At 45.7% G+C, this 26,190-nt stretch overlaps 1 protein-coding gene across 2 annotated transcripts in view; it reads left to right on the top strand.

Moving 5' to 3' along the window:
- Positions 1–781: 781 nt before the first annotated feature.
- LOC147881886 (MBOAT (membrane bound O-acyl transferase) family protein) overlaps positions 782–26,190 on the top strand; it is a 75,228-nt gene continuing 49,819 nt past the window's right edge. For both annotated transcript variants that reach the window (XM_087401548.1, XM_087401549.1), the window contains exons 1-8: positions 782–1,001; positions 1,092–1,162; positions 1,729–1,910; positions 8,743–8,791; positions 8,924–9,027; positions 9,166–9,230; positions 13,561–13,637; positions 13,756–13,815. In XM_087401548.1, coding sequence (XP_087257674.1) covers positions 851–1,001; positions 1,092–1,162; positions 1,729–1,910; positions 8,743–8,791; positions 8,924–9,027; positions 9,166–9,230; positions 13,561–13,637; positions 13,756–13,815 — 759 coding nt within the window. In that variant the 5' untranslated portion in view covers positions 782–850. The remainder of the gene's footprint in view (positions 1,002–1,091; positions 1,163–1,728; positions 1,911–8,742; positions 8,792–8,923; positions 9,028–9,165; positions 9,231–13,560; positions 13,638–13,755; positions 13,816–26,190) is intronic.

Genomic DNA, 26,190 nt, shown 5'->3' with positions numbered 1-26,190 from the left:
TATCATTGGTACAAGCCCTTCGCAAGCTATTCGTAGAAATAGAAACAACAATCCCTACAATTATCGTAGGTGACTTCAACATATGCTTCCATAAACAAGGCCCATCACAAAACAATCTCAATGCATTCATGCAAACAAGAAACATGGAGCAATTGATCAAAGATCCAACAACAATCAACGGTCGACCATAGACCACATAAGGATACAGAAACAATCCCTCGTTCCCCTTGCACATGGTACAAATTACATACATTGGTCCGACCACTCTCTCATGTACACAACATTATACACAAGAACTTGTGGGCAGGCCACTTGAATGTAATTCATTTTGTTCATATTTCTCTGCCGCGTTGCCTATTATGATCAGAGTGCATTCTCGTGAAGCAACGTGAAAATAGTTCTCCACCTGCTCGTGGGAACGTCTTTGCAGCGTCGGAGTCTTAGCTACAAATCATTAATTTAGGTTGGCTGCGGGAAAATTGAAGGAACGCATTGGCTGCAATCTCTCTGAAACTCCCTCCCTCTTTTCACGCTTAACATCGCTCGAATTCCCGATGTTAACGGGAGCGAAGTTGCGACCGGCGAAATTACTATTCTTTGCCTGTCCTGACATGTCGAGAGTGCGATTCCACTATGTGCGAATGCCCTCTCACGCGAACGAGATTGTCGTGTCCGGGCATCCGCATTAATGTGGGGACGTATGGGATCTTGCCACGTGAGCAGGCTGCAGGACGCCCTGCAAGAGACAGTGGTACGGCCGCCGGTCGATCTTGTCTACTATTAGTGGAGCATTCAATTCTAAAATGAAGTAGAACGCTTTGAGCAATCGAAGCTTTCGAATTTTGCATGCATGACGATGGGAGCACATCCCGCAACCAAAAGCAGGAGCTCCAGCACCATGGCCTCCACCCTCTGGCATCGATTGGAACTCTCACTCGTCCTCGCATACGCTGCATACTTCTACTTCCTCGTCATACAGCGATCGGTTCGGCTCGCTGCTGGTACGCAGGCTAGCTTCAACTTCCTTATTTTCTTACTCGCCTTGCACATATTGTCCGCGCTTACAGAAGTCGGTGGTTTGATTTGAACAGACTATGGAACTGGCAGCCAGAGCGGAAGCCTGTGGGGTCTGAGACAAGAGGGCATTTGGAGACGTCTCAACGTAAACAACTTTGCATTATCCTTCTGAACGTTGTTTGCCATCTTCAACTTTTTTCCCCCCCCCAAAGAATTGCCATCTTCTACTTAAAACGAGGTTACGTAATTGTATGTAAGTTGGTATGTCTAAGTTTAACATTTTAGTGGAGGTCTTCAGTAGATTAAGCAAATGTAGGTAAGTGTACTTAATGCAGATTTTGGAGGCCTATTGGGCATGTTCTATCTTTCCATCTGCTTGTATGTATAGCTTGTTTAAAGTTATGCTATGTCTATGCATCATCCTGCAAGAATTTCACTAATATGCATGAATCTATCTAGGTTCCTTTTCTTGTTATATTAAGCACATGAAAACAGATAGGAAAAGGAACAGATAAAAATAATGGTTGAATTCTCTACTTTTAGCCTTTCTATCGTTCTGGCTTCTGCAAATAGAGGGAGCACAAAGATTGTGAGCCAGGTTCCGTAAAGCAGGAAGCCAATTATTGTAAAATTTAAATGCATGTCTTGTTGCAGTCTATTCTTTTGGTTTTGAGTGTTTTCTGAAGAGTGTTTGAATTTTGATGGATGCAGGACGTATCTGATACCCAATGGCGCACTTTTCGTGGGAACCTACCTGTACTTACAGTAGTCATGGCCATTTTTGTTCTAACAGGAAATGCTATTAGGCGACGGATGTCATTACGTGGCAAAGGAATGTCCCGTCTGTTTCTTGTTTTGTCATTCGCTTACATTATTCACCTGCATGGGCTATGGTACGTTCTTGAAAATATGGTATAGCTTCCCTTCACGTGGCTTTGCCAATGTGTGTTTTTTTGTAGTAAATACTCTTATAGTTTCGTTGGGTGTGAGCAAGATAGATATTGATGAGTATATTCTGAAATACTCTCTACTTTAGTGGGAATCAATTATTAATATCTCAATCTTTGGTCTCGACTCTCAACCCATTCGGTCAGCAAACCTAGTTATATACGTGTTGGCATGTTTACTGTCTGAGCCCACCATGGGCATGCCCAAGGATCATGGACGGGCAAGATTGCCTGCCCACATCCAACCAATGGTCCAGATGCATTCAATGCACCATGGGCAGGACATAGTCTGTAAACACCCTTACCTTGATCAGGGAGGCTAACTACTCTCCAAGTTCACTTTTGTGTGCTCAAGTCATAAGATGAAAACTTGATTCGTCAAAGGTTTGTTCAGGGCCCAAGCCATTGTGATTGCAGTTAATCCTCGAGCATTCTTTTTCGGACAGACGTATTTAAAGTGTTGATTATGGATTACCATGGTTGGCATTGACTTTAACTTCCTTCAGTCATGCACAAAGACAATCTCAGAGAATTTGACAAACAAGCTCAAACTTTAGAAAGCTCCCAAAATATAAAACCAGCTCATCAATGAATTATGCAAAGGGTGTAGGGTTACCTTGGAGGGGTCATATAGGGCTCCCAGGGTGTTAAGATACAAATTGTCAGAAATCAATGCTTTTTTGGTGGAATCTATGTGCTTGAAGGCTAAATTGTGAATTAGGCTACTTAATGTGAACCCTTATAGGAGTGTATATATACTTATCCTGGATAATGTTAACTAGGCAGATAGTATCTGGTTGTTTCCTCTCTTGCTCAGTCACTGTGCATGCTCACTTGTACTTTACTTCTGATTCAGTTGACTTAGTATCAGAGCTCAATTGCTTTACCCTGGCTTCACATGCGGGAAGAGCTGGTAGTTAGCTACATGAACGTTCAGATGGCTTCTTGTTTGGTGTATTGGAGAGGGAGGAATCCTGTCTCAAAGGTCTTGGAGCAGTGCTGTGATCACTGTTGGCTCATCATTTCGGAATGCGTGGTGGCTGAAAAGACACATATTTATGAGAAGGAACTAGAATAGAAATATCACACTATCAGTTGCCTTCTTCATGCCAGGCAATGAATAAATGCATGACAACAATACTGTAGGAAATAGCCCATAAATGCTTTGCAAAAAGCAAGGGGATGAGCATAGGCTTGCACTGCAACAACTGGTACGACCAGGAACACAAAATAGCAAATAATGCGTGGAAAACAGCACACATTTAGGAAAGCGTGCAAAGCTAGAGCATACAGATGGGTGGTAAGAAACAAGAAAAGAAGATTTCTCAGGAGCAAACAGCTTCAAAATTTTGAGGAGCTTAAAAGAACCCTAGAAAGTTTTTCCAGAAGCTTTATGGCAGCAAACATTAGGAGGGGAAAGCATCATGGGAAGACATGATATAGTTTGTCAAGGACCTCTACGAAGGAGATGAGAAAGAGAGGGACAACCTTGAATTCTCTATGAAAGTAGCAAAATGACACCATACTAGAAGATGATGTGGGAGAGGTCCGAAGAAGCTTTCAAACGAGAAGGCCCTAGACACACATGGGCTAGTGGTTGAGATGTTGACATGGGGAGGAGACAAGACAAAGAGAATGCTCACCAAGCTCATGAATAAAGCTTTAGACAAGGGATTCCCCTCAAAATGGCAGCCCTACAATTGCTCATTTACGCAGATGATGTAGGCTTGTTCGCAAAAGACAAGCAGGACATGCAAGCACAAGTGGATGCACTAGGCAAATTCTGCAGACACTTGGGCATGCAGGTCAACATAGCCAAGAACAAGTAATGGTAATTGGCAATTGAAATAAATAGATAGACTTCACATTCAAAGGGGAGCCTTAGATAGACTTCACATTCGAATGGGAGCCTTTGGACACAGTCACCACATACAAATACCTAGGGTTGGAATTTGAACATAACTACAAGTGGAATGCATTCATGGAAAGTGATGGCTCTATACAAATTCCAAAATAAGTGCAAGCATAGTTGCAAACATACTCGTTTGCATGCTGAGGCAAACGTTTGTATAAAATGCGTTTGCAAACCTTCAATTTTTTGGAACTTGCAAATTTGGGGCTTTTTGTCAAAACCCCTAAAAACCTTCTGAGGTGTTATTTCTAGGAAAACCAGCAGCCTGCAGCTTGTACAGCAGGAAAATGCAGGTAGTTAGGAAAATAGCAAGTAGTCCATATGTCAGGAGAAAGACACGTATTTTATAGGGTCCACGTTTGTTTCAACCTCCCTTTTGATGCAAACGTTTGCAAGCCTTTGCAAACTGCAAACATTTGCTTGCAACTATGAGTGCAAGAAGGCACACATATGGAGCTGGGAAATGAGAAAGTTCCTATACACCATGCTTGTGCAAACAGTGATCCTCCATGGATGTCCGGGCTGGGTGCCTGGGCTCTCCAGAGTTATTGGACAAGAATAGAAACATTACATATACGCTCTAGGGGCCAAGGTACAGACTCCTTATCCCATTCTACTGCTGAGACTGGTATGATACCTCTCGAAGGGGAAGCATAATGCAAATACATGGTCTACCTCAACAAGCTTGAGAAGATGGATGCAAGCAGGATAGTGCACAAAGCAATGGATGCTACAAAGGCCACTGGATGGCACAGAGAGGGGGGAGGGGAAGGGATGGAGTTATGGGGCATACAGGCTGCTGATATCCTAGAGGATATGGGACAAATCAGGAATTTGGTAATGTAGAAAATGCTACAGAAACTATGGCAAGACCTGAGGGTGAAAATGCGGTTCTACAAACAGGAAATTAATCCAATGGACAGATATGAAATGCAAAAATACCTTGGGGGAGGATATATCAATGCTCAAAAGGCATTTAATTTGCAAAATAAGGACTAGCTCCCATGACCTAGAATTGGACAGGATCCCAAGAGACGGAAGAAGCTACAAAATCTGCCCCACAAGGGAGATAGAGAATGAGCAACACGTGCTCCTGTAGTGTCGAGCCCATGTACACATCAGGGAAGAAAATAGCGACAGCACTCACAACCTAAAAACCTTTTGGAACAAGCAGCCAAAAACATGGGGGGCTACATAAAGGAAGCCTTGGAATACTGCAGCAAAGTCCTGGGCCAGCACAGAAGTTAGCCAATCAAATACTCATAACATAGCAAGTTCTGTAAGATTTTCTTTTCACTTGTTGGATGTAAAAGAACCACTATTAGTTGATAGTGGTTATCAGTCCCATAGATCCCGAAGTGTCTCAAGCAGAATTTAATATAATTAATGATATCATATCACATTGCTTCCATGCATTGCACCAGCTTTGGGACAAGTACACAAATTGTAACGTGCAGCAATGAGCAGAATAGCTTTTTCTTTCCTTTCATGATGACACTTACTCTCATTAAGTAGTGCATTTCGCTTACTCTGGCTTCGGCAAGTTGATGAGTTCCTGTAGTTAGAAACGAGAGTGAGTAGAAACTTGTGGGGAAAGAAGCCTGCCAACAAGAAGATGTTGTTAAACGGATTTGTGTTATTTAGTCATTGTATGGAAAGAATATGTAAACAGATGATGACTTGCGTATCAAATTACATTTTGGACTGTCGGTTGAGAGTTTGGTATTATTTGGCTTTAGAAGTGTTTTGGATTTGTGACAAGGCCGGTGGTCATGTACTATCTGTGGTTCTTTTGCACATAATTAGCGCCGCCACACGAACCCCCCCCCGCGTCATCGCCGCCAGGGAGCCCACTGTATTTTAAAAAAAAAACCCTAACCTAATCCTAGGATTAGCCTAACCTAGGTTAGGTTAGTCACATTAAGGTTAGGTTAGTCTAACCTAGGCTTAGTTTACCTTAGGTTAGATAACGAACCTTCAGTTAGTCACTAACTGTAGTTAGTGCATTCAGTTAGGTTAGTTTTAACCTGAGCTCAGTTAGTATAAACCCTAACTAGGTTAGTTGTACTAACTGTGGTCAGTTAACATTAACTAGGTTAGGTTAGTCTAACTGTTAGGCATCTAACTAGACAAATAGGTTAGTTAACCTAACTGGATTAACTTGGTTTCAACCCCTCAGTTGGAATTCAAGTCCATTCACACCAACCTTTAGGACCCCCCCCCAAGGCTAATTTTACTCCTACTTTAACCCCTCATAACTCATCCATTTGGGACCCAAACTAAATCCCGTTTGAACCCAGATTTCACACACAGAAACACCACGCTATGGGGTATTTTTCCAGCCCATTGCACACCATTTCGGCATCCCTAGCACTCATTCATTCGCGCCCCCGTGTGGGTCCCGTTTCGCACAAATTCGCTCATATCTTCACGCCGTGACCTCCGATTAAAGATCCGTCTGCACCTGCACATTTTCCTACACACGTAGGACAATCTTAGGCACATGATTAACACGACGGTGCCTAAACTAACACCACTCTAACCCTCCTAACAAAGCTACATCCACACCCGCACTTGTGACAGAGACACCCTTGGCAAATCTCGCACAATTTGCATGCAGCTACGTTCTGGCCAACGCCTCCGACTCCAACGCTTGCCACATCGACATATAACTCCGCTGCAACACCCGCCCGTGCCACTCCTCTATCCCGAATCCTCCCCTGAGATTCAACCCCTCCCTTTAACTCCTCCACACCCCAACATGGCTGGACGCCATCATGACAATGATGGGGATATCGAGCTCGATGCAGAGGCTGTCAACTTCTTCAATCGACGAAATAACAACAATCAAGGCCGACGCCCCTTGGGAAAACTGGAACTTTTCAAATATAATGGTAGGGGAGACCTAGCCCGATTCCTCCAACATTTTGATGCCGCATGTCGAGTAGGTGGCGATCAATCCCATGAAACCAAGGTGGCTTGGTTTCCAATGGCCTTAATTGATGAAGCGTCAGTGCAAAAGAGTAGACGATTATGCAGGGACAACGAAGTAAGGGGAGGGGAAGGTTGAGAAAGGAGACACAAGTGAGGGGAAGAGGGGGAGGAGAAGGTTGAGAAGGGACAATGAAGTAAGGGAAAGAGGGGCAGGTGAAGGTTAAGAAGGGAGACGCAAGTGGCGAATGATGGTTTAGGTGGATGGATGAGCATGGGGCATGCCATGACAGGGAAGGGACTTGGGAGGGAGAAGCAAGGAAGAAGGTGATAAGGTGCGCAAGTGCTGGGAGTTGCTGCCGTTCTATGACTTCTTCTTGCAATTGATCACCAGCTGCCGATTCTCACCCTATGCCACTGGCAAGTTAGACGAGGCAAGCTCTTCAAAGCAACCAAATTGTACTCAAGCAACGTATCATCCAAAAAGCAGAGATTTTTATCCGTTGCTATCGAAAGGTAATGTGTACAATGGGATGGATTAGAGGATCTTATTCAGATTAAGGCCCGAGACACAAACTTTATGACAATATCACTCCGCATTATTACTATTGCTATCCCAAGTTAGGGTTTCTTTTATCACAATAAAGAAACTGCAAAGTTTGTGGTGGAAGTCAAGTTGTATATCAAAAGCATGGGACGTGATTAGAATCCCAAAGTTTTGTTTGAATTTGTCGAGAATCTCCCTTCGATGGGTGAGCATTTTTATGATGTAACATCTTACAATTTATGACATTTTGGGTTGCTCATTGCATCACAGCCTCAGGAGAGCTTTAGGGGATGCAGACATATGGCGGATGGAGAAGAAAAACAAGCATCCTCAAGAGTGACGAAGTTAAATGTCCAGCAAGGATAAAGACGAAGAAAGGGCAGGGAGAAGGGTGGAGGTAGCAAGGAGAGCGACAAGTGACTGAGAAGAGTGGGAGGGATGGGCAGCTAGAAGGTAGGAGAAGGAGCAGCCGAGGAGGAGCTGTTGCTTTTTTGTTTGTATGTAAGATGTAAGATGCCTTAACTCTAGCCAATAGCCTAACCATGTGGATCTCCCTAATTTTGGTTACGTATGGAGGACCCTTGGCCGTTCTCAAAACTTAAGTCTTTTTAGAAATGCAGCTAGGAAGTCCTTTCTTCAGCTTAACAATCCTTTTTCATGTTGGATCTTCGTCAGCTCTTCCCTCTGCAAAATCGTTGAAGCATGCATAAGTGGTTTTATTCTGAAGTTTTTCTCGTTGACTGTGAGCTGTTTTGTTTCTTATCTGCATTGTAGTTTAAGCCTTCTGGCTCTTTGTCTATGTTTATTAAGAAAATAGGTAAATTCACCTAACTTTCCATATAATAGTTGAAGACTTTATGAAGGTTAGACAAAAGCCCATAGTAATTGCTTCACTTGTTGACATGGATGCTGAAGTTGTTCCTGATGAAGCAGAAGTAAAAGCTGGCTAATTTGTTGAATGTGTATACTGCACTCGTCACCTTCCTTAGATGCACCTGCTTTGATATGTTTGATTGCGAGCTAGATTGTCTCTGTTTCTTTTTCTTGATGACTGTTGCAGTATAGTTAAAACAAATTCTTCTTGTACATCCACGCTCAATCCTGAGGAAAATAAAGGAAATAAAGTCACATATTACCCATATTAAAGTAGATAAGCTGGGTTAGCAGGTGGCTCAACCTTTTGCTATCGTTTTTTTATTTTTTCTGATAGTATTAATGCGCATTGACATAATTGTTGGTACCACATTATCCTTAGTATTTTCTCTTGGTTTCGCTGAATGTTCATATCCCTATTACTTTTTAAATTTGAATTTCTGTGAAGTAGCCATGTTGGCCTTGTTCTATTTTATGTTTTGTGTTTGTTCTCATAACGTCCCGAAAATGTGCAGCTCTCTATTCCTGCTTGGCATTGCTGGAGGCAATTATGTGATAGTGAAGGTCAGTGAATTGTTTCTTGAATCTATAAGAAGGACCAAGGTTTCTGTAAACTTTTTGTTTTTTTTTTCCACTGTTTCTTAAATCCATTTAAGATTTTTGGAACTCACTTGATATTGTTGTCTAAAAATGCAGTTATTGGCTGGTACTCGTATTTTGCCGGTTACTTTATGGTCTTATAACTTGATTTTCCTTGTCAGCAACCGTGTATATGAGGGCTACTCTTTTTCGTATTTGGGGTAACAGAATTCAAGGCTCATATCTTTCAAATTTGTTTCAATGATTGAATGAGATCCTTTTGTCAACTTTCTGGTGTGCTATGCTTAGCCTTATCCCATCCAGCACAATGAATGTTTGTCGTTTTTTTTTCAAACCAGGGAGGCCTTTACCCACCTGGACAAGTATAGGGGAGTGCTCCGTTGGCATATTAACTTCAACTTTGGTACTTTCTCTACTCTCTGATATGAATGTGTCACTTAAAAGCCTGTGTTGTATTGCCCCTTTTGCAATTTACCATCTGTTGAGGCTTTGGGAGTTCATACCTATGCTTAAAGAAAATGTTTGTACATTGATGGGAGGAAGGGGAGTGGTGCGGTAGATGCAGATGAGTCCTAAGATATAACCATTCATTATGTGCAAATTTTCAGCCACGAGAAATTATTTTCAGTTGCATTACATGGTTTGGGCACTGCAAACGGAAACAGAAATACGTGGTTACTAAGAAACTGAATCTTGGCACAAGGGAGGCGATAAATTGATGCTGTGGAAAATGGTTAAAGTAAAAAGAAACCATCAAAGCTCTTTAAGACCAGAAATAAGAGGACGGTGCAATGTGAAGAGTCCCCGTCATGAGAAACAACCCTGAGGCCTTCACCTCTGCTCTTCTCCGTTCCCTGCCCTTCAGCCTGTTTGGACCTCCTCTTCAGCCTTGGATTGATCGTGATTGTTCGGTCGCTCCGTTGTTGGGGTTCGCACAGGTTGCAGCGGCTGGCCCAAGCATGGAGCTGCTCGCGGGCTCCTCTCCCAGACCGCATGTGCGCCAGTAGCAGGTGCCTTTGTTTCACCAGCAGCCTTGCTGCTGCTCAAGCAGCCAGTGCTGCTCTTGAAGAGCTTCTTGCAGTGGGCACGCTGCTCACTGTGGGAACGGACAGCACTCCCCCCTTCTACGCTTTGGAGCTGGTCGTGACTGGCTGGCAGGTTTTGGGGGAGGCCCGATTGCGAAGGTGGTCCTCAAAGCTGTTCGATAGTCTACCAAGGGGCTAGCAGCTTTTGCTGCTGGCAGCCCTTAGACGTTTGAGCTTGGGTGGAGAGGCGTACTGGCTTCACCTTTGCTTGTACAGCTTTCGAGCCTCTTTCATTTGTCTGCTGCGGGTTCCTTTGGGCCTGAGGTTGCCTGTTGATATTTTGGACAACCCTTTCTTGAAGATATTGGTGACAAGCGCCTTTGCATTTTGTCCTCTTCGAGGGTCAATGGTACAAGACACTTGTTCACAGCCTTTGGGTGTATTTTGGAGATGTTCGTGGGGCTACATGTGTGATCCTTGTCATTGGAACAGCCCGCAGCTAGACTCTTCTCTTGGCTGGTTGTGGTCCTTTTTTAGAGTTTTTGGCACTGGTTTCAAAGAGCCCGTGCCTTTGTACCCTTTCTGAGTGGTCTTTCCTCCCCCCTCGTTTTCTTCCTTTTCTTTTCTTTTCAATTCCCTTCTGGCAGCACAGCGTGTGCGTTTTTCTTCTCGAGAATGAATCTTGGTGGTGACTTTTGGTCCGGCCAGAGGGGCTCACATGGCAGCACCCCTCGACTTCCAAAGCCGTTTTCTCGAGAGGACAAACACTAGGTGAAGAAAGCCAGACAGTCACTTCAGGATAGGGCGATGGTAGGCAAGATAGTTGGCCTCACACCAACTAGGAGCCAGGTATGGGATTGGATTCAGGCGAGCTTAGCATTGGATGGGGACCACATACAGGAGGTTACCATGTATGGCAGAGGGCATCTTGTTTATCTTATTCCCATGGTTTCATGGTTGATGATATGAATTTGACTCATCATGTGCCGAGCGCTTCCCAGTGACGCTCCGATTCTTGGGGCTCCCCAAGGAGTATAGATCCATCCTCCACTTCATTGGTGGAGCCTTTGGCATGGTGGTGGAGTTGCCACCTTAGACGGCGGTGACAATGGTTGCAGATGATGGAATCCCAAGCTCAGGTTGAAAGCGGAGTGCTCGGAGACTCTTCCAGAGGAGACTTTTTAGAGAGTCTAGATGGTGGCGAGTTCAGACAATGTATTGAGATCTTAGGCTTGCCAGGGCAGTGCTTACTGTGTAGGTAGATGGGACACTTGGCCAGGGATTTAGGAGAAATCAAAGCAGGGATTTCACTCAGTTGCGCCCGGAGCAGCGGCTTGCTCGGTTTGTCGAAGCCGTCAGAGGAGCGGGGGAAGGAACCACTAGATCGGCGGCCGCTGAGGCTAATGGACCCCCTTGCGCCGGTCGACTCTTGTGGACCCTGTCCCACTGTCACCGGTCGGTCTGGCTAAGCGTCAGAGGAGGTCTCACCCTTTTGTGTATGGGAGCCGTCCGTTGAGGCATCCATTCCCTATTTCCCCTGATGGGGGGGTGCATCGCGCTTTGTCCTCCTACGCTCTCGAAGCTTGGCACATCGTCTTCATTGCTTTAAGGCATTCTTGCTGGGGCTTCTTCCGCTTTACCTTAGTCCAAGCCCCTCTAGAAGGCTCTACCCAAGGAGTTTGGGACTCCATCTACAGATCCTTCTTCTATTCTCCCCCCCCTCCGTCTTCACCCCTCCCTCCCCCCCGCCCCCCTTCCCAACCTCCTGTTGTTGTCACCCTCACCCTCTGTCCCCCTGCCATTATTCCTCCCATCCCCCTCTTCCCCTTCTCTCGCTACGGCAAGGTTAGCCGCTTCTTCTTCTTCTTCTCGCCTCCCCTGCCTAAGCCTCCGAGCAGGTGTGCAGCAAAGTCCCCTCCCTCTTCTTAGGCAACAACTTCCTTGTTGCAGCCTCAGTCCTCCGCCCATCTTGAGGACATCTTCAAGAGACTCCTCATCTCAGCTTCCTGGCCCGAAGCCCTGCCTTTGGCAACCTTTACCTAGGGAGTTCTAGAGGATCGGCCCTTGGAACTACGTGGAGATACCCGATGCGTACCCTATTGCCTTGGAGATGATGATTATGATTTTGCAGCCTTGTAAAGGGGGCTTGATTGGAGTGGTCGGCTTTTGTATTCACCCCTTGTAGGGGTTCAACTTTGCCTCCACGGGGAAGGAAAAGTGGACCCCCTCTGTGTTTGATCGTATGATGAAGGACCAGATTTATAGCATGATGGAGGAGTGGATGGGCCCCCAGGGATGTTGGAATGGTCACCTCCCCATTTGTAAGCCCCCATATGAGGAGAGCATGGGGGAGGTAGACCTGGAAATATTGGGGCTGCCACATGGGCAGCACATGAAAAGCTGTCAAGACAATGGGCAGGCCATGGACCTGCAATTGGAGGCGCAGCATGGCGATCTGTTTGGGCAGGCTTGTGCGCAGGGTTATTGCCTGCAGCAGGCCCTGAACAAGGCGTGGCTGCAAGGCGGGGGTCTATGGGCAGGCATAAGGCCTGCAAACAGGCCTGCAATAGGCGCAGGAAGGGGCAAAGGAAGCAGCCCAAAAGGGGCTGCCAAAGGCCCTTTTATAGGGCTGGTTGGACCAGCCAACCAAGTCAGGTCGGCCCAAACAGACCTAGGGGTCGGCCCTCCCAGGTCGGTCCATTTCAAGGCCCCTTGGGGCCTATAAAAGGAGGGCCTCCAGCCCTCATTTGATCATCACTTGGAGCAGCAGATCAGCCACTTGTGGGCCTCTATCCAGAAGGAGACAAGTGAGCTGTAGAGCTGCAGATCTAGCTCAGAGTGCTGCCCACCTAGGCTGGTGCAAAGACAGCAAGGTGGAAGGGATCTAGACGGAATGTCTACTTACGCTCAAGGTGGAGCACACGGGCTCGAGTCTAGAGAGAGCCAGCAGATAGGAGAAGTACCTTGTGGTAAGATCAGAGGACCACACCATTGGTGGGACTCTGGATCTCTCTCTTTTGTATTGTGTCCATAGCTTTGGACGGAAATAGCTTTTGGGCATAGGTTACACCATGGGCATCGTCCACCTTGGGCCAGAGCTACTTTATTCATAGGTCACGCATTGGTCCTTACATCAGTGTGTTGCCAAGTTGGGGGTCGAGGTGTCATTTATGATTCAGTGGGCCCTCAAGATAGGCGTGGAACCTGTCATGCCTTTGGTACGGAGACACACAAATGCTTATTACTCCCATTTCAAACTCCCTCGAGGTCTTAAAGATCAGATGCAGTGGCGTAGGCTCCCACTGACAAGAGAGCTTTGTTTTCTCAAGCCTCTTCTTCATGAGCTGGACACTAGTAAGTTGGAACGTGCATGGGCTCCATGATTGTGCACGTGCACATTAGCAGCCGCAGTACCTGATTCTCCACCGGGATCTTCAAACGGCAGTGGTTGGAAGATCGGTGGATTTTATTCTGATTCAGGAGCATATGTTTTCAGCAGCAGATATCAGCCTACGACATCATCTCTTATTAGGGAGAGGAACAACCCTTGTTTGAGGTTATTGATGGGTCTTTAACAGTTCCTGCTTTTGAATGATTATTGAGAAGCACAGCCATAAGAAATTACCCCTGACATATCATATTCATTGATCTTGTTATTTCAATTCCCTTGCAGTTCATGAATGGTTAACCTGATCATGGCTTTTACAGTTATGTTGCGGATGATCAGCTTTGGGCTGGATTATCACTGGGCTTGCATATCTCGAATGTCAACAGTCAATTTTGAGGTCTGGTCAATGAAGGAATTTTTGAAAAGACTTCATTTGTGTTTGTTCTAGTGTTTGCCAATGTTCTAGTCTGCTCAACCTGTTTGAAGCTGTTCTGAAGAATCTGTTGTAAATACAGAAGCATACTGGAAGCTGTAATACTTGCCGCTCAGGGGTCGCATGCTACCTAACCAGGCAGGTAACCATTCATGTGGGATGTATTTGATGCTATTGATATGCTTATGCTTGTGGCAAGGAATAGTATCATCATGCCAAAAAGGTTGGGCAAATCTGTTCTTTCTTGTACAGCAATATCAGTGTAATTTCATCTTGCCAGTGTACTCTTAAATTGCTGTCCTGTGACATGTAGTCTGTCTTGATTCATCGATGATAGGTTAAAGGGATATCACATAGTGGATACCCTTCCTGTGTTCACAACCTGGCCCAAGGAGACAGTAGTTCACTTTGCTCTACTCTCCGTTTCTGTGATTTGGAGACTAAGAACACTGCTCCTGGGTGCAATGGCTATAGCTACTGTCAAGGAGGTTTTTTGATGCAATAGGCTTCCATTTGCAATGTAGGAAGGCACTTCATCTCAGAAATTGAAAATGAAAGATATTCTATCACAAACTTGAATTAATCTTTTAGTCGTTTTTAATTGCTGGGCTGATCGAGAATGAGCGAAGAATTACAGGAAAGTGTGAAGGATGTAGAGTACAGCTTTTAATGGGGCCGATGAAGGACCCTAGCTCAACATTCCAAAGAGACTGCCACTTTGCTATGTAAGGCACCTCTGAGTTGTATTTTTAAAGGATTATAGGAGTCCTTGGAGAACGAGGAAAGGTTTAAGTTAGGTTCTTCCCATAGCTATAAGCTATCTTGACTGCAGTATTACCTTCAGCATGACTGATAAGTCTTTCTTCATATTGGAGGTCTGAGAGAAACTCACCTCAAAGACCGCAATATAATTTGTGCTCATGTGTGTGCACGTATAGATGTGGGAGACCAGATATTTTAACAATGCTTGTACCCACTGTTGGAAACTGAGTCATCTATACGACTAGCCAAGAGTGGGGTTAGCACGGCTTGGTATGCATGCATATCCAGGTGGTTTGCCAGCCAGGGTATTCAGATGGACCGTCTCCACCCACTTTTAGTACAGCTTGGATGCCCCTGATCCCTTGGTCCCACCTGATGAGATCAACCGTATCAGACGGTTGGCCCTACTTCAGCTCTATATGTCACGGAATTTGGGGGGGGGGCGAGGAGTTCCCCACCAAGATCCAATTGTACCGTGACCACTTCTTGAGGGTATCGGGGGAATCGGGGGATGGAGTGATTATCATATTTGGAGTACAAGCAAGTCTCGCATGCCCTAAGGATTGCCGTTAGAAGATTCGGGTCTTGTTCCATCAGTTGAGCATTGAGGCAGGAGGAGCCATAGGTATGCCTAGAGAGTAGTGGCGGAGGTGGAGACAGAGGAGCACTGAGAAGAGACGGTACGGAGCAGTGGAGCCAGTGACACAGAGACCATGCACGACGCAGAGGTTGACCAGAGCACACACAATAGATGTTCAGCCCATCGTTGCTCTACTCAAAGGAGACGCACGAGCCGAGGTGTCACTCTTGATATGGCCCACCGAATAGACCATGCCCCCCCGTTAGCAAGAGATGGCTCGATAGGTGTAGATACAAGACATGTTCGCATCTCATCAGAGAGCCACCATGGCCCTCGGATATGTATTTGGAGCACTAGCTTTGCATATCTGAGTTTTGAGAGTATTAGGTTAGTACTTAGTAAGGGCCTTAGCGATTATTAGGTTAGTACTTAGTAAGTGCCTTAGTACTTGAGATTATTAGGTTAATACTTAGTAAGGGCCTTAGCGAGCCCTTTGCTTTAGCCCACAGTGGCTTGTATGAGTTACTTTTTTGATTTGTACTTTGTGTCATAGGCCCGCGAGGCCTTCCAAAGACGTTAATGCAACTCTGTCTCTGTCTGTCTCTCTCCCCCCCCCTCACTCTCTCATCCAATCCCTTGAGCTCCCTCAAAGCTCTCCCTGTCCCTATCCCTCTCCCTCTCTCAGACCCTTGCTCACCTTAGCTCCACTCAGCTTCAACCCCTCTCGGAGGCCATGGCTCAACCTCGCTCCCAACCCCTTTGAGCCCCCTTGGAGTTCTCTCTCTCTCTCACTCTCTCTCTTCTCCCATCTCCACTCTTCTCCTCTCCGTCTTCTAATCTACTCTTCAACTTCCTCCTCTCCTTAACTTGCAACGTGCTCCCAACCCCTTCGAGCCCCCTTGGAGTTCTCTCTCTCTTTCTCTCACTCTCTCTCTTCTCTCATCTCCACTCTTCTCCTTTCCGTCTTCTAATCTACTCTTCAACTTCCTTCTCTCCTTAACTTGCAACGTGCATCAATGCTTGATTCTGAGGTCAGTCGATGCGCGGGCTTAGAGCATATGGACAGGCCGGATTCCGACACGATCATGGGACTATGGATCACATTCTCACGCTCATATGTATTATTGAGGAGGCGAGGGCACGGAGGCAGAGGGTTTATTGTTGCTTTGTGGATTTCTGCAAAGCCTTTGATGCAGTGCCGAGAGCCCGCCTCATTAGGCGCTTGCAGGACTTGGGGTTATGAATCATGATCAGGAGATTATCTGGGCTGTCATGGCACTTCACGCGAGTCTTAGGCAGAGGTCGGACGGGTTTGGATGGACAGATGAGATCTTGAGTACGATTGGGGTCAAACAAGGGTGTCTTCTATCACCCACCTTGTTTGGCCTCTACATCGATGAGCTTGAGACAGTTATGCAGACACTAGGGAGGGCTGGTTGTTTTCTTGTTGGCACTCTAATTCAGATATTGCTATACGCAGATGATGTATTCCTATCGTCCTCATCAGAGGGCCTCCAGAGGAACTTGGATGCACTACAACCTTTTTGTGAGTCGCATGATTTGAAGGTCAACCTTGGTAAAACCAAGGTTATGATCTTCAATACATCTTGGGTCGCGATGCATCGGGAGTAGTTTAGTTTTGATGGGTCACCGGTCGAGATTGTCTCGTCATACACATCCTTGGGGGTTATCTTTTTCGGACCTATTTTCACCATGAGACCGGCGATGCAAGCTCGCTTGAGCAGAGGATGCTCCTTGTTGGCGAGGTTAGAGAGGCAGTGCTTCCACTCACATTTTCAAGACCCTTGGACGAAATGCTTACTTTTTGACTCCCTAGTCCGACCAGCGGGGATGTAGGGCAGCCCTTGTTGGGGGCCGGATTTGTTAGATACTGAGTGGGCTTCTGTGGAGCGACTATAGATTCTCATGCAATCACAGATGATTCGCAGTAAGCCGCTAGTTCCTCACCATATCATCCAGTCTGAGTTTGGATCTTCACCATTACAGCTCGATGCGACATTTCAGGTCATCACTTACCTATATCGAGTCAGGGCATATGGGGATCACACCTCTAGACGTAGGTTGTTTGACTACGGTTCTAAGGTTAGACTGTGAGTGTGAAGGTACTTAATGGTAGGGTCAAGAGTCACTTGACCTTGAGTGATTATAGGAGATGAGGTGTCATAGGGTGTCACTAGGCTACATGTGATTGGTTAGTGGTATGTCACTAGGTTATGTGTGATTGGTCAGTAGATACAAGAAAAGGTTGCCCTCAGCCTACAAAATGAGGCAGTTGTAATCAATTCATTTACCACGCATGAATAGGATTTCAGTGTGCCTCGCATCTTCCTCTCTTCTTCTCTCTCCCACCATCTGATTCCAACGATTGGTATTAGAGCCATGGCCTTAGAGGACTTGTGAGAAGTCTGAATATTACTTCCAAGAATGGACTGCTCGAAATGACTGTGGAAGAGTTTGACGACCACCTATATAGCTTACCTGAAGACTTTAAGAGCATCGACCTATTTCTCTAAGAAATGCCGTCATATTCCTCTTGCATCGACTTGCTGTTTGGAAGGCTATATTTTGCTGTCTGTATGCCGCCTTAACTTCTCTCCATACACGAAGTTTTTACTGCTATTATCATCGGCTTTTCGTACTTGGCAAGAAGACACGATTGACTTCTATCACCGTCGACATATATTATGGCTTCGTATATTACTCCTATCTCTTTTACAGCAGCTGAAAAGTTTTCTGGAAAAGGATTCCTAACGTGGCAAACGAAGATGCAATTGATTCTTATGCGGGAAGGCCTATGGGAGTTGGTTTCTGGTGATGATGAATCACCCTCTTCAAATCACGCTAAATATAAAACCTGGAAGCAGAAAAATCAAAAGGCGATTGCTATTATCAGGCTTGGTTTGGCTGACACTCTTATCAGATCTGGGATAATCTCGAAGGCATTTGTGGTAACAAGATTACTAGTTCTAAAGTGTTTCTAAAGCTTAAGTTTTATGATCTGAAAATGGCTGAAACAGATGAATTCAGTGATCATGCACTACTATGTATTCCCTTATTACTCAGCTAGCAGGCCTTAAATGTGAACCAGATGATCAAGACAAAATGCCAGTTCTCATGAGGAGCATGTGGGATATTTCACGCTTTGAATCTACTCTTGAAGTACTTCGTGTGGCTAGTACTACTTTTGAAGTTATGGTTGCCTTACTTCTTGAGAAAGACCGTTGTAATAAGGACGAGAAGGACAAGAACACCATCTCCCTTGATCAAGCTCTTGCCTCTTCATCTCAGTGGAAGAAAGCAAAGAAGATTCAGTGCCGCTTTTGCAAGTGTCTTGGCCATAAAGAAGCCTTTAGCTTCAAGAAGAAAGAACAAGAAGAACAAGCGCATCATGCTAATCTCATAGGAGTCGACGAAGCACTTGAAGACCGAGCACTAGAAGGCGACATATCTGCTGCAATTGTGGAAGATCACCTCGACGCTGAGATCGAGGATGTGTGGGCTTTCTAGATAATGTTTGAGCCGAGTACTTTGCCATGGGTAGCCCCCCATAAATGATTTTATTTTTTGTTGTGTCAGTCTCAGTTTTAGGCATTCGAATTATCTTGTACCCAGTTCAGAGTAAGGGGGGGTGACAGATAGAGTGATATATTCAGCCACTGGTCGCAAACTGATTGGGAGATATGCTATCATACAAGAGGTGTTGGATAGTAGTATTTGCTCTCTGCAGCATTGAGGTAGGGTGTGAATATGGTCATCAGTATTGGATCTCACCACCTTTTCTCCTAAGGGGGGTATGTTGGATAAATCAGAGCCTAAGGTGTGTGACTAAGGTTGTGTGTGACAGGTTCTATGGTTAGAGTGTGAGTGTGAAGGTACTTAATGGTAGGGTCAAGAGTCACTTGATCTTGGGAGATGACGTGTCACTAGCTTGCGTGATTGGTTAGTAGTGTGTCACTTGGCTGTATGTGATTGGTCAGTAGACACAAGAAAAGGTTGCCCTCAGCCTACAAAATGAGGTGGTTGTAATCAATTCATTTACCACGCATGAATACGATTTCAGTTTGCCTCGCATCTTCCTCTCTTCTTCTCTTCTTCCTCTCCACCACCCGATCCCTTGCATATTTCTCTCTTCTTCTCTCTCCACCATCTGATTCCAACACTCCTCTATGGCGCTATCAGCTACAGGGAACGATAGATGTTGGTTTGCACTTACAGTGAGATGGTTTTGAGCGACTTGGGGTACACATGGACAAACTTCCTCCCTTCTAGTACAGCATTGGTCATACGTGAGGATCTTTTGCAGCTACGCACATTCCGGGGAACCATTGAGGCTTCCAGTGAAGCTCAGCTTCTATAGAGATCATTGCCTACATATCTCAGATGAGGGGTTTTTTGACCCACCAGGATATACACGGAATCATCTACCCTATTCATTGAGGATCTCTATTGGGCAGTTTCGGGTCTCTTCACATAGACTCCGTATTGAGAGTGGCTGGGTAGAGGGTCTACCCAGGGAGAGACGCATATGCACTTTATGTGGCCTACAAGAGGTTGAGTCGGAGGAACATTTCATCTTCAGATGCCCAGATACTATGAGATTAGAGGGCGCTTCTATTGTCTGTTGAGAGATAGCTCCGGGTTGTTATCCTGATTTCTCTCTTTTTCGAATCAGAGATGCCCGGCCGTGTTCATTCACGAGGCAATTAGACATCGTGAGCACTTACTCCGTTCACAGAGACAAGAGGAGCGTACCTTGGTAGACTCTTCTCAGAGCATGATCACAGAGTTCTTCTAATCGGACCACACAGGCTCCCTTCCTATAGGCCCTAGACATGATTGGGACCCATAGCCAGTGACACGACAACTCAGGCAAAGGGTTGATGCACATAATGCTTGGGGACATTCCTCCATCTTTAGAGTAGGAGTGCGACTGACAGGGGCCACGGTCGCCCTTGTTCGACGCAGAGCTGTGATCAAGAGACAGCGTAGGACTGTACCCACAAGCAGTCGGCAGCATTCTATCTCTGATTTTATGCTATCGCTCCCTCCCCCTTGACGAGGGGGACCACAGTGACCTTGGAGCATATTTCATTTTGTATTCTGATGTCAGTTGCTTTGATGTTGATGTTGATGATAGTGATGATGTTGAAGACTATTATTTTGACATGACTTTGTAGCATGTAGTTTTTTGCTTTTTGTATGGGTGTTGATGCTCGGTTAGTGGTTCCACGCTTTCAGCTGGCTTGTGTCAGGTTTCTTACAGTCTCATAGACCCATCGGTCTTCCGAATACTTTAATAAACTCTCTCTCTCTCTCTCTCTTGTGAGACTAGGGTTTCACATCGATAGGATACCTCCTTTTCAGTACAGTTTAGATGCCCCTCCGGTACTCCCACCCACCATCCTGATCGGGCCACACACCAATCAGGTCATTCGAGAGGATCTCCTGCAGCTACACACCTTTAGGACCTGGTTGGAGCCGAGGGAGCTTCCAGTGAAGCTGAGTTTCTATAGAGATTACTGTCTTCGTATTTCGGAGGAGAGATTCATCACACCACAGGGGTACACTGAGATTCATATGCCTCACTCACTACGGATCTCCATCGGACAGTTTCGGGTATCATCACACCGCCTCCGGATAGAGAGCGGCAAAGCAGAGGGGATTCCTAGGGAGCATCGCTTATGCATATTGTGCGACTGTCAGGAGGTTGAGTCGGAGGAGCATTTTATTTTCAGGTGCCCAGTGTACTACGAGATCCGAGGTCGCTACCACTATCTCTTCAGAGACGGCTCCGGGCCCCTTTCCAAATTCCTCGTCTACCCAGATCAAAGATGCCTCGCGGCCTTCATTCATGAGCGGGTCCGACACAGAGAGTATTTACTCAGGCGACGGGGCTTGGCCACATCATCAGACACCTCTCAGAGCAGTATCACAGAGTTCTTCCCATCGAGTGACTTTGATCGTCTAGTCTCTAGCCGCAGACGTGACAGAGACCCCGACCCGACGATCGTAGCACGACACACGAGACATCGAGGGGACACACAGATCACTTTGGGGAACCTCCCGTCATCGTTTAGACCTGGGATACGTCCCACGTGAGTCACGGTGGCTTTGGTCTTGCGTCGAGCCTCGTCCAGGAGATCAAGACGCACGACATCCCTTGACGGGGGCCAGCGTCCCATCATCGGCTATGCACCAGCCAGGGCGACATGACATACGGAGGATTCCGCTCCGCTCTAGTCTTTTTCTTTTCATTGTTACATCCAGATGTATTTGATTATGAATGATTAGACTTAGGATTCAGCACGGGTGATGATGCTCGTTTCAGTAGCTCCACACGTATTGTGCTTTGTATCAGGTTTTCTTTCAGTCTCATAGACCCATCGGTCTTCCGAAGACTCTAGTAAAATTTCTCTCTCTCTCTCTCTCTCTCTCTCTCTCTCTCTCTCTCTCTCTCTCTGTGACTAGCAGAGAGAGGGGTTAGCATAGCGTGGTATGCATGTGTATCTAGATGGCTTGTAGGCATTGTATCTAGATTGATCGACTCCCTCCCTTCCAAATGTCCTCTTTGATTCCATGAGATGAGATCAATACGTATCATACGATTGGACCTACTCCAGCTCTATACGTCACAGACTTGGGGTGGAGATAAGGAGTTTCCTACCAAGATCCAGTTCTATTGCGATCACTCTGAGAGGGATGATTATGAGACCCCAGTACCTAGAGACATACGAGCCTCACGTGCACTCAGGATCGCCGTTGGACTGATGCAGGTCTCGTCACATCAATTGAGGATCGAGACAGGGAGAGCTGTAGGCACACCTAAGAGCAGCCTAAAGAGCAGCGGATCTGCAAACCATGCACACTGGAGGTGGTAGAGATACAGGAGCATTCCTATATACTGACCTCGTCTATTATGAGATTCGTGAACAATCCATTGTCTCTATCAAGAGGGGCATGGTTTTGGGCCACTCAGTTGATCCACTTTCATGACCAGGTTTGTGTCGGTCTCTATTTGATAGATGAGTTGACATAGAGAGACCCTTCCGAGACATATTATACAACAGGAGGTGACAGTGTCATAGGAGACATAGATTGATAGAGCACAGAGACATGTCACAGATTTTAACGCATTTGAGTCAGACCTAGGACCCAATGGAGTGGAGGATGATGACTAATTGACATGGGGGTAGACTAGATTAGTGTGAAAGGAGATGATGCGGAGCCAGAGACATAGAGACCACATACGATGCAAAGGATGATGAGAGCATGCATGATGAAGGTCCAGCCCATCTCAACCTACTCAGAGGGGACCACCAGATTTGAGGTTGTCACTCTGGACATGGCTCACTGAATACAGAGATCATGGAGACCACGCTTCCCACTGTACTGTGAGCCGACCCGCCAGAGGGAGATGCAATATCTTTGCATGCCACTAGAGAGCCACCATGGCAATAGGGTCATAGATGATACTTGATCCACCATCTTAGGATTTTTGAGTTTTGCGTCCTTTTGTATTTTGAGTACTACTTTTGAGTTTCTTAGTATAGTACTCAGCAAGGGCCTTAGCGAGCCCTTTGCCTTAGCCCATAGCGGCTTGTATGAGTTTCTTTTCTTATTGTACCTTGTCTCATAGGTCCACGAGGCCTCCCGAAGATGTTAATACATCTCTCTCTCTCTCTCTCTCTCTCTCTCTCTCACATTGGGAGACCTTCCTTCCATGCTCACCAGACCGGGTGCACGGCCCACCGAAGTGAGTACAGCACTTGTTCGCCACAGGGTTACAGCTAGGAGACTACAACGGAGATTGCACATATCGACAACTGCCAGCGCTCTATCACTAGGTTTATGCTACCACATCAGCCTCACACGTTGACGCCCTCCCTCCTAGGGTGGTTGGCGCTCCCATTGGCCTCCATGACATGAGCTCAGAGAGTTCTTCTCTTTATGTATCGATTCTTTTATGATTAAGATTATGGGCTTTCTTTTGTATTTTCTCTGGGTGTTGATGCCCACTTAGGGGCTCCACCCCTTAGATCATTGTATCAACTCTTTTTTAGTCTCATACACCCTTTTTGGTCTTCTAAAGACTTTAATAAACTTTCTTTCTTTCTTCCTTTCTCTTAGAGATGCTTGGTGCCTTTCATGAATGAAAGGCTGTTTGACATAGAGACCATCTACTTTAGGCACATAGATGAGATCATGGTGTGTGGCTAGGTTCCACTCAAAGCGTGATCAATGAGTTTTTCTAGCCAGATAGCAGAGACTAGCAAGCCCCCAAGGAGAGGGCGGAGCTGAGGCCCAAAGCGATAGAATGACAGACTTGCCAGCAGTTCGATGCATAGATTAGTTTCAGGGATCTTCCCTCCATGCTCACCAGACCAAAGACTCAATCGGGTGGTGTGACAGTGGTACTTGTCCGACGCAAGGCCACAACTAGAATACCACTTCGGACCACACACACTGATTGTCGTTAGGGCTCTATCACAATTTCTCTGCTATCGCAGCCTCGTACATCACCAAGGTCTCCAGTGGGCTTGACTGCTCCGCTAGCATCTACAGGACCATTGTAATGATGCCATAATACAGCTTCAATCCTCTCCATGTGTTCAACATTTATGTAGTAGTGTTTCTATGTTCATGTTGCACTTGTCTTGGGTGCAGATGCCCACTTAGAGGCTCCACCCATTGGGCTCATTGTATCTGGTTATTTCAGTCTCATAGACCTTTCGTTCTTTCAAAGACTTTTAATAAACTTTCTTTCTTTCTTTCTTTCTTCTGATCTTAGTAAAGCTTTTTCATGAAGCAGTTTGCACCGGTTTCACTCACACCTAGACCTTTAACACCATCATGTCCATTCACAAGGCACGGAATCCCATGAGCCTGCAAGCATCTGATGAGGCGTGCTCTCGACATTGTGTCAAAAGCTTTGCAAAAATCCACAAAGCAATAATACAGCCTTTGTCTCCGTGTTCTAGCCTCTTGATCTAGGGTCGTGTGATCTGCCTTAAATCTTGCTTGTCTCTCGGTTCGACCTCTACAAACAAACAAACTTCTGTATTGATTAGTGATAGCATAGATCTTGGACATAACATGCCCAATCATAATGGTCCTGTAGTTTTCTAGGATCTGGAGTATGGTCAGGAGATCATTTGGGTAGTCATGGCACTCTATGAGAGGGCCTATCTTGATCACAGATGCTTGGCGACTTTCATTCATGAGGCCGTCCAATATAGAGACCATTTGCTTATGACACATAGGTGAGATTAGGGTACCAAGCTCCACTCAGAGCATGATCATTGAGTTTTTTCAACCAGCGAGCATCGACTAACAGGTTCCACAAGGAGACTACGGAGTTGAGGCCTGAAGTGAGAGACACGATAGACTCGCCAGGGAGGTCGATGCATATATTAGGCTTGGGGGTCTCCCCTCTATGGTCACGAGACCGAAGACATGGCTGATCGGTGTGACAGTGGCACTTGTTCGACGTAGGCCTCATCTATGAGACCACAATAGACCACACACACCCACTATCACTAGCGCTCTATTATAGGTTTTATGCCATTGTAGCCTTGTACATCACCAAGCTGCCCCCTTGGCTTGACCCCTTTGCTATCTTTCAGAGGACCATTGCAGTGATGACATAGCACAGCTTCCATCCTCTCCATGGGCTCAAACCTTTTATGTACCATTATTTTTGTGATTATGTTGTATTTGTCTTGAGTGTAGATGCCAGCTTAGAGGCTCCACCCATTCCTTGTGAGCGTCTGTCGTGAGATTAAAACTACTCTATTGAACCTAGACTTAGGTTTTTGAGCAAATTTGCCATTCGGATGTTTGGTAAGACTATGCTGAAAGTAAGTCCTTGAACTATAATTGAAAGATATGGCTAAGCTTCATGATTTAAGAGTTCAGTGAATTGATTATCTTAAGATTAAGTCATATACCAGATCTTGCAAATAAGTTGCTAGCTCGTTGCTGCAAATTTTGCATGGCACAAGCATCAATAGATGCCATAGCAACTTTTGAGAATTAGCACACATACTAATGGGTTGATGCCTCCAACGGATTCAATAATATTCTCATGTGTACTAATCAGTGGATGTTAGGTTATGACGTATCACAAATGTACCGTCCTATTCTATGTTCAATCTAGAATGTGATTCCATGTAAGCAAAGGCATCTACGGTTCCTAGTGGCACTATGCCATAGTTCACCCTAGGTCTTAATCTTAGTCTAGGATTGAAGGTTTTCTACAAAATCCACAACTCCATTGTACTTGTTATTAGTATGTTCAATTCATTGGAGCCTTTTCAAGCTTAGTCTAACTTCGTATGTTCCCTATGTTCTCCCAAACTTTATAATTGGTAGTAGATAGTCTTGCACAAGTGCATGTATTTGTTAACCCTTGGAGTGGACTTGAATGAGCAACACAAGTATCAAAGTTTTATCTCAAAACTTTCTCCAAAGAGGAGGCACACTCTCTTGTTCCGTCAGGGGAGGAAGAGGGGGGAGGGGGAGGGAGGGAGGTGGTGAAGCAGAGGCAGGGGCAGGGGCAGAAGGAAGGGGCGGGGGAGGGGAAGGGAGGCGGGGTAGGAGTAGAGGGAGTAGAGGGAGAAGGGGGAGAGGAAGGATGGGCAGCAGGGGGGTAGGGAGAGGAGGGGAGAGGGCAGCGGGGGGGTAGGGAGATTAAAACTATGAAATCTCTAAGATGTACTTTTTTTTGGAGGTTTAAGCCAAGCAGGATCAAAGCAGATTGTGGGATGAGTTGGTTGTACAATCCAGCAATTTACTTCTTTCTTTGATTTTATGCTGTGTAGGGAGGAAGCCCCTTTTGGCTATACCTATCTTAATGTGGGGTCAGTTTTAATTGGAAAAATCGTTTTCCACTTAAGTTGTCTTGAGGTTTTTGTAAAATAGTTTCTTGGTGGGTTATGAAACAGTTTTGGTCACTTTTTTTTTTCTTTTGGTGGGCTATGAAACAGTTTTGGTTGCAAAACAGTTTTGGTCACATTTTGTTTCTCAAGACTTTTGCATCTTACTCTATAATGGGATTATGAATGTTTTGTTTACTGATTGTGTACGGATCCCCACTCACTAATGCACTGAAAATGAACTTGATGGTATTGGTTTGAGAAGTGTGTTTTTCAATCA

This window comes from Dipteris shenzhenensis, chromosome 30, assembly GCF_047967505.1.
Source record: "Dipteris shenzhenensis isolate YYH24624 ecotype China chromosome 30, Dip_SZ_1.0, whole genome shotgun sequence".
Taxonomy (NCBI): Eukaryota; Viridiplantae; Streptophyta; class Polypodiopsida; order Gleicheniales; family Dipteridaceae; genus Dipteris; species Dipteris shenzhenensis.
The sequence above is the reverse complement of the archived record's forward strand: the minus strand, read 5'-3'. Positions and strand labels throughout refer to the sequence as shown.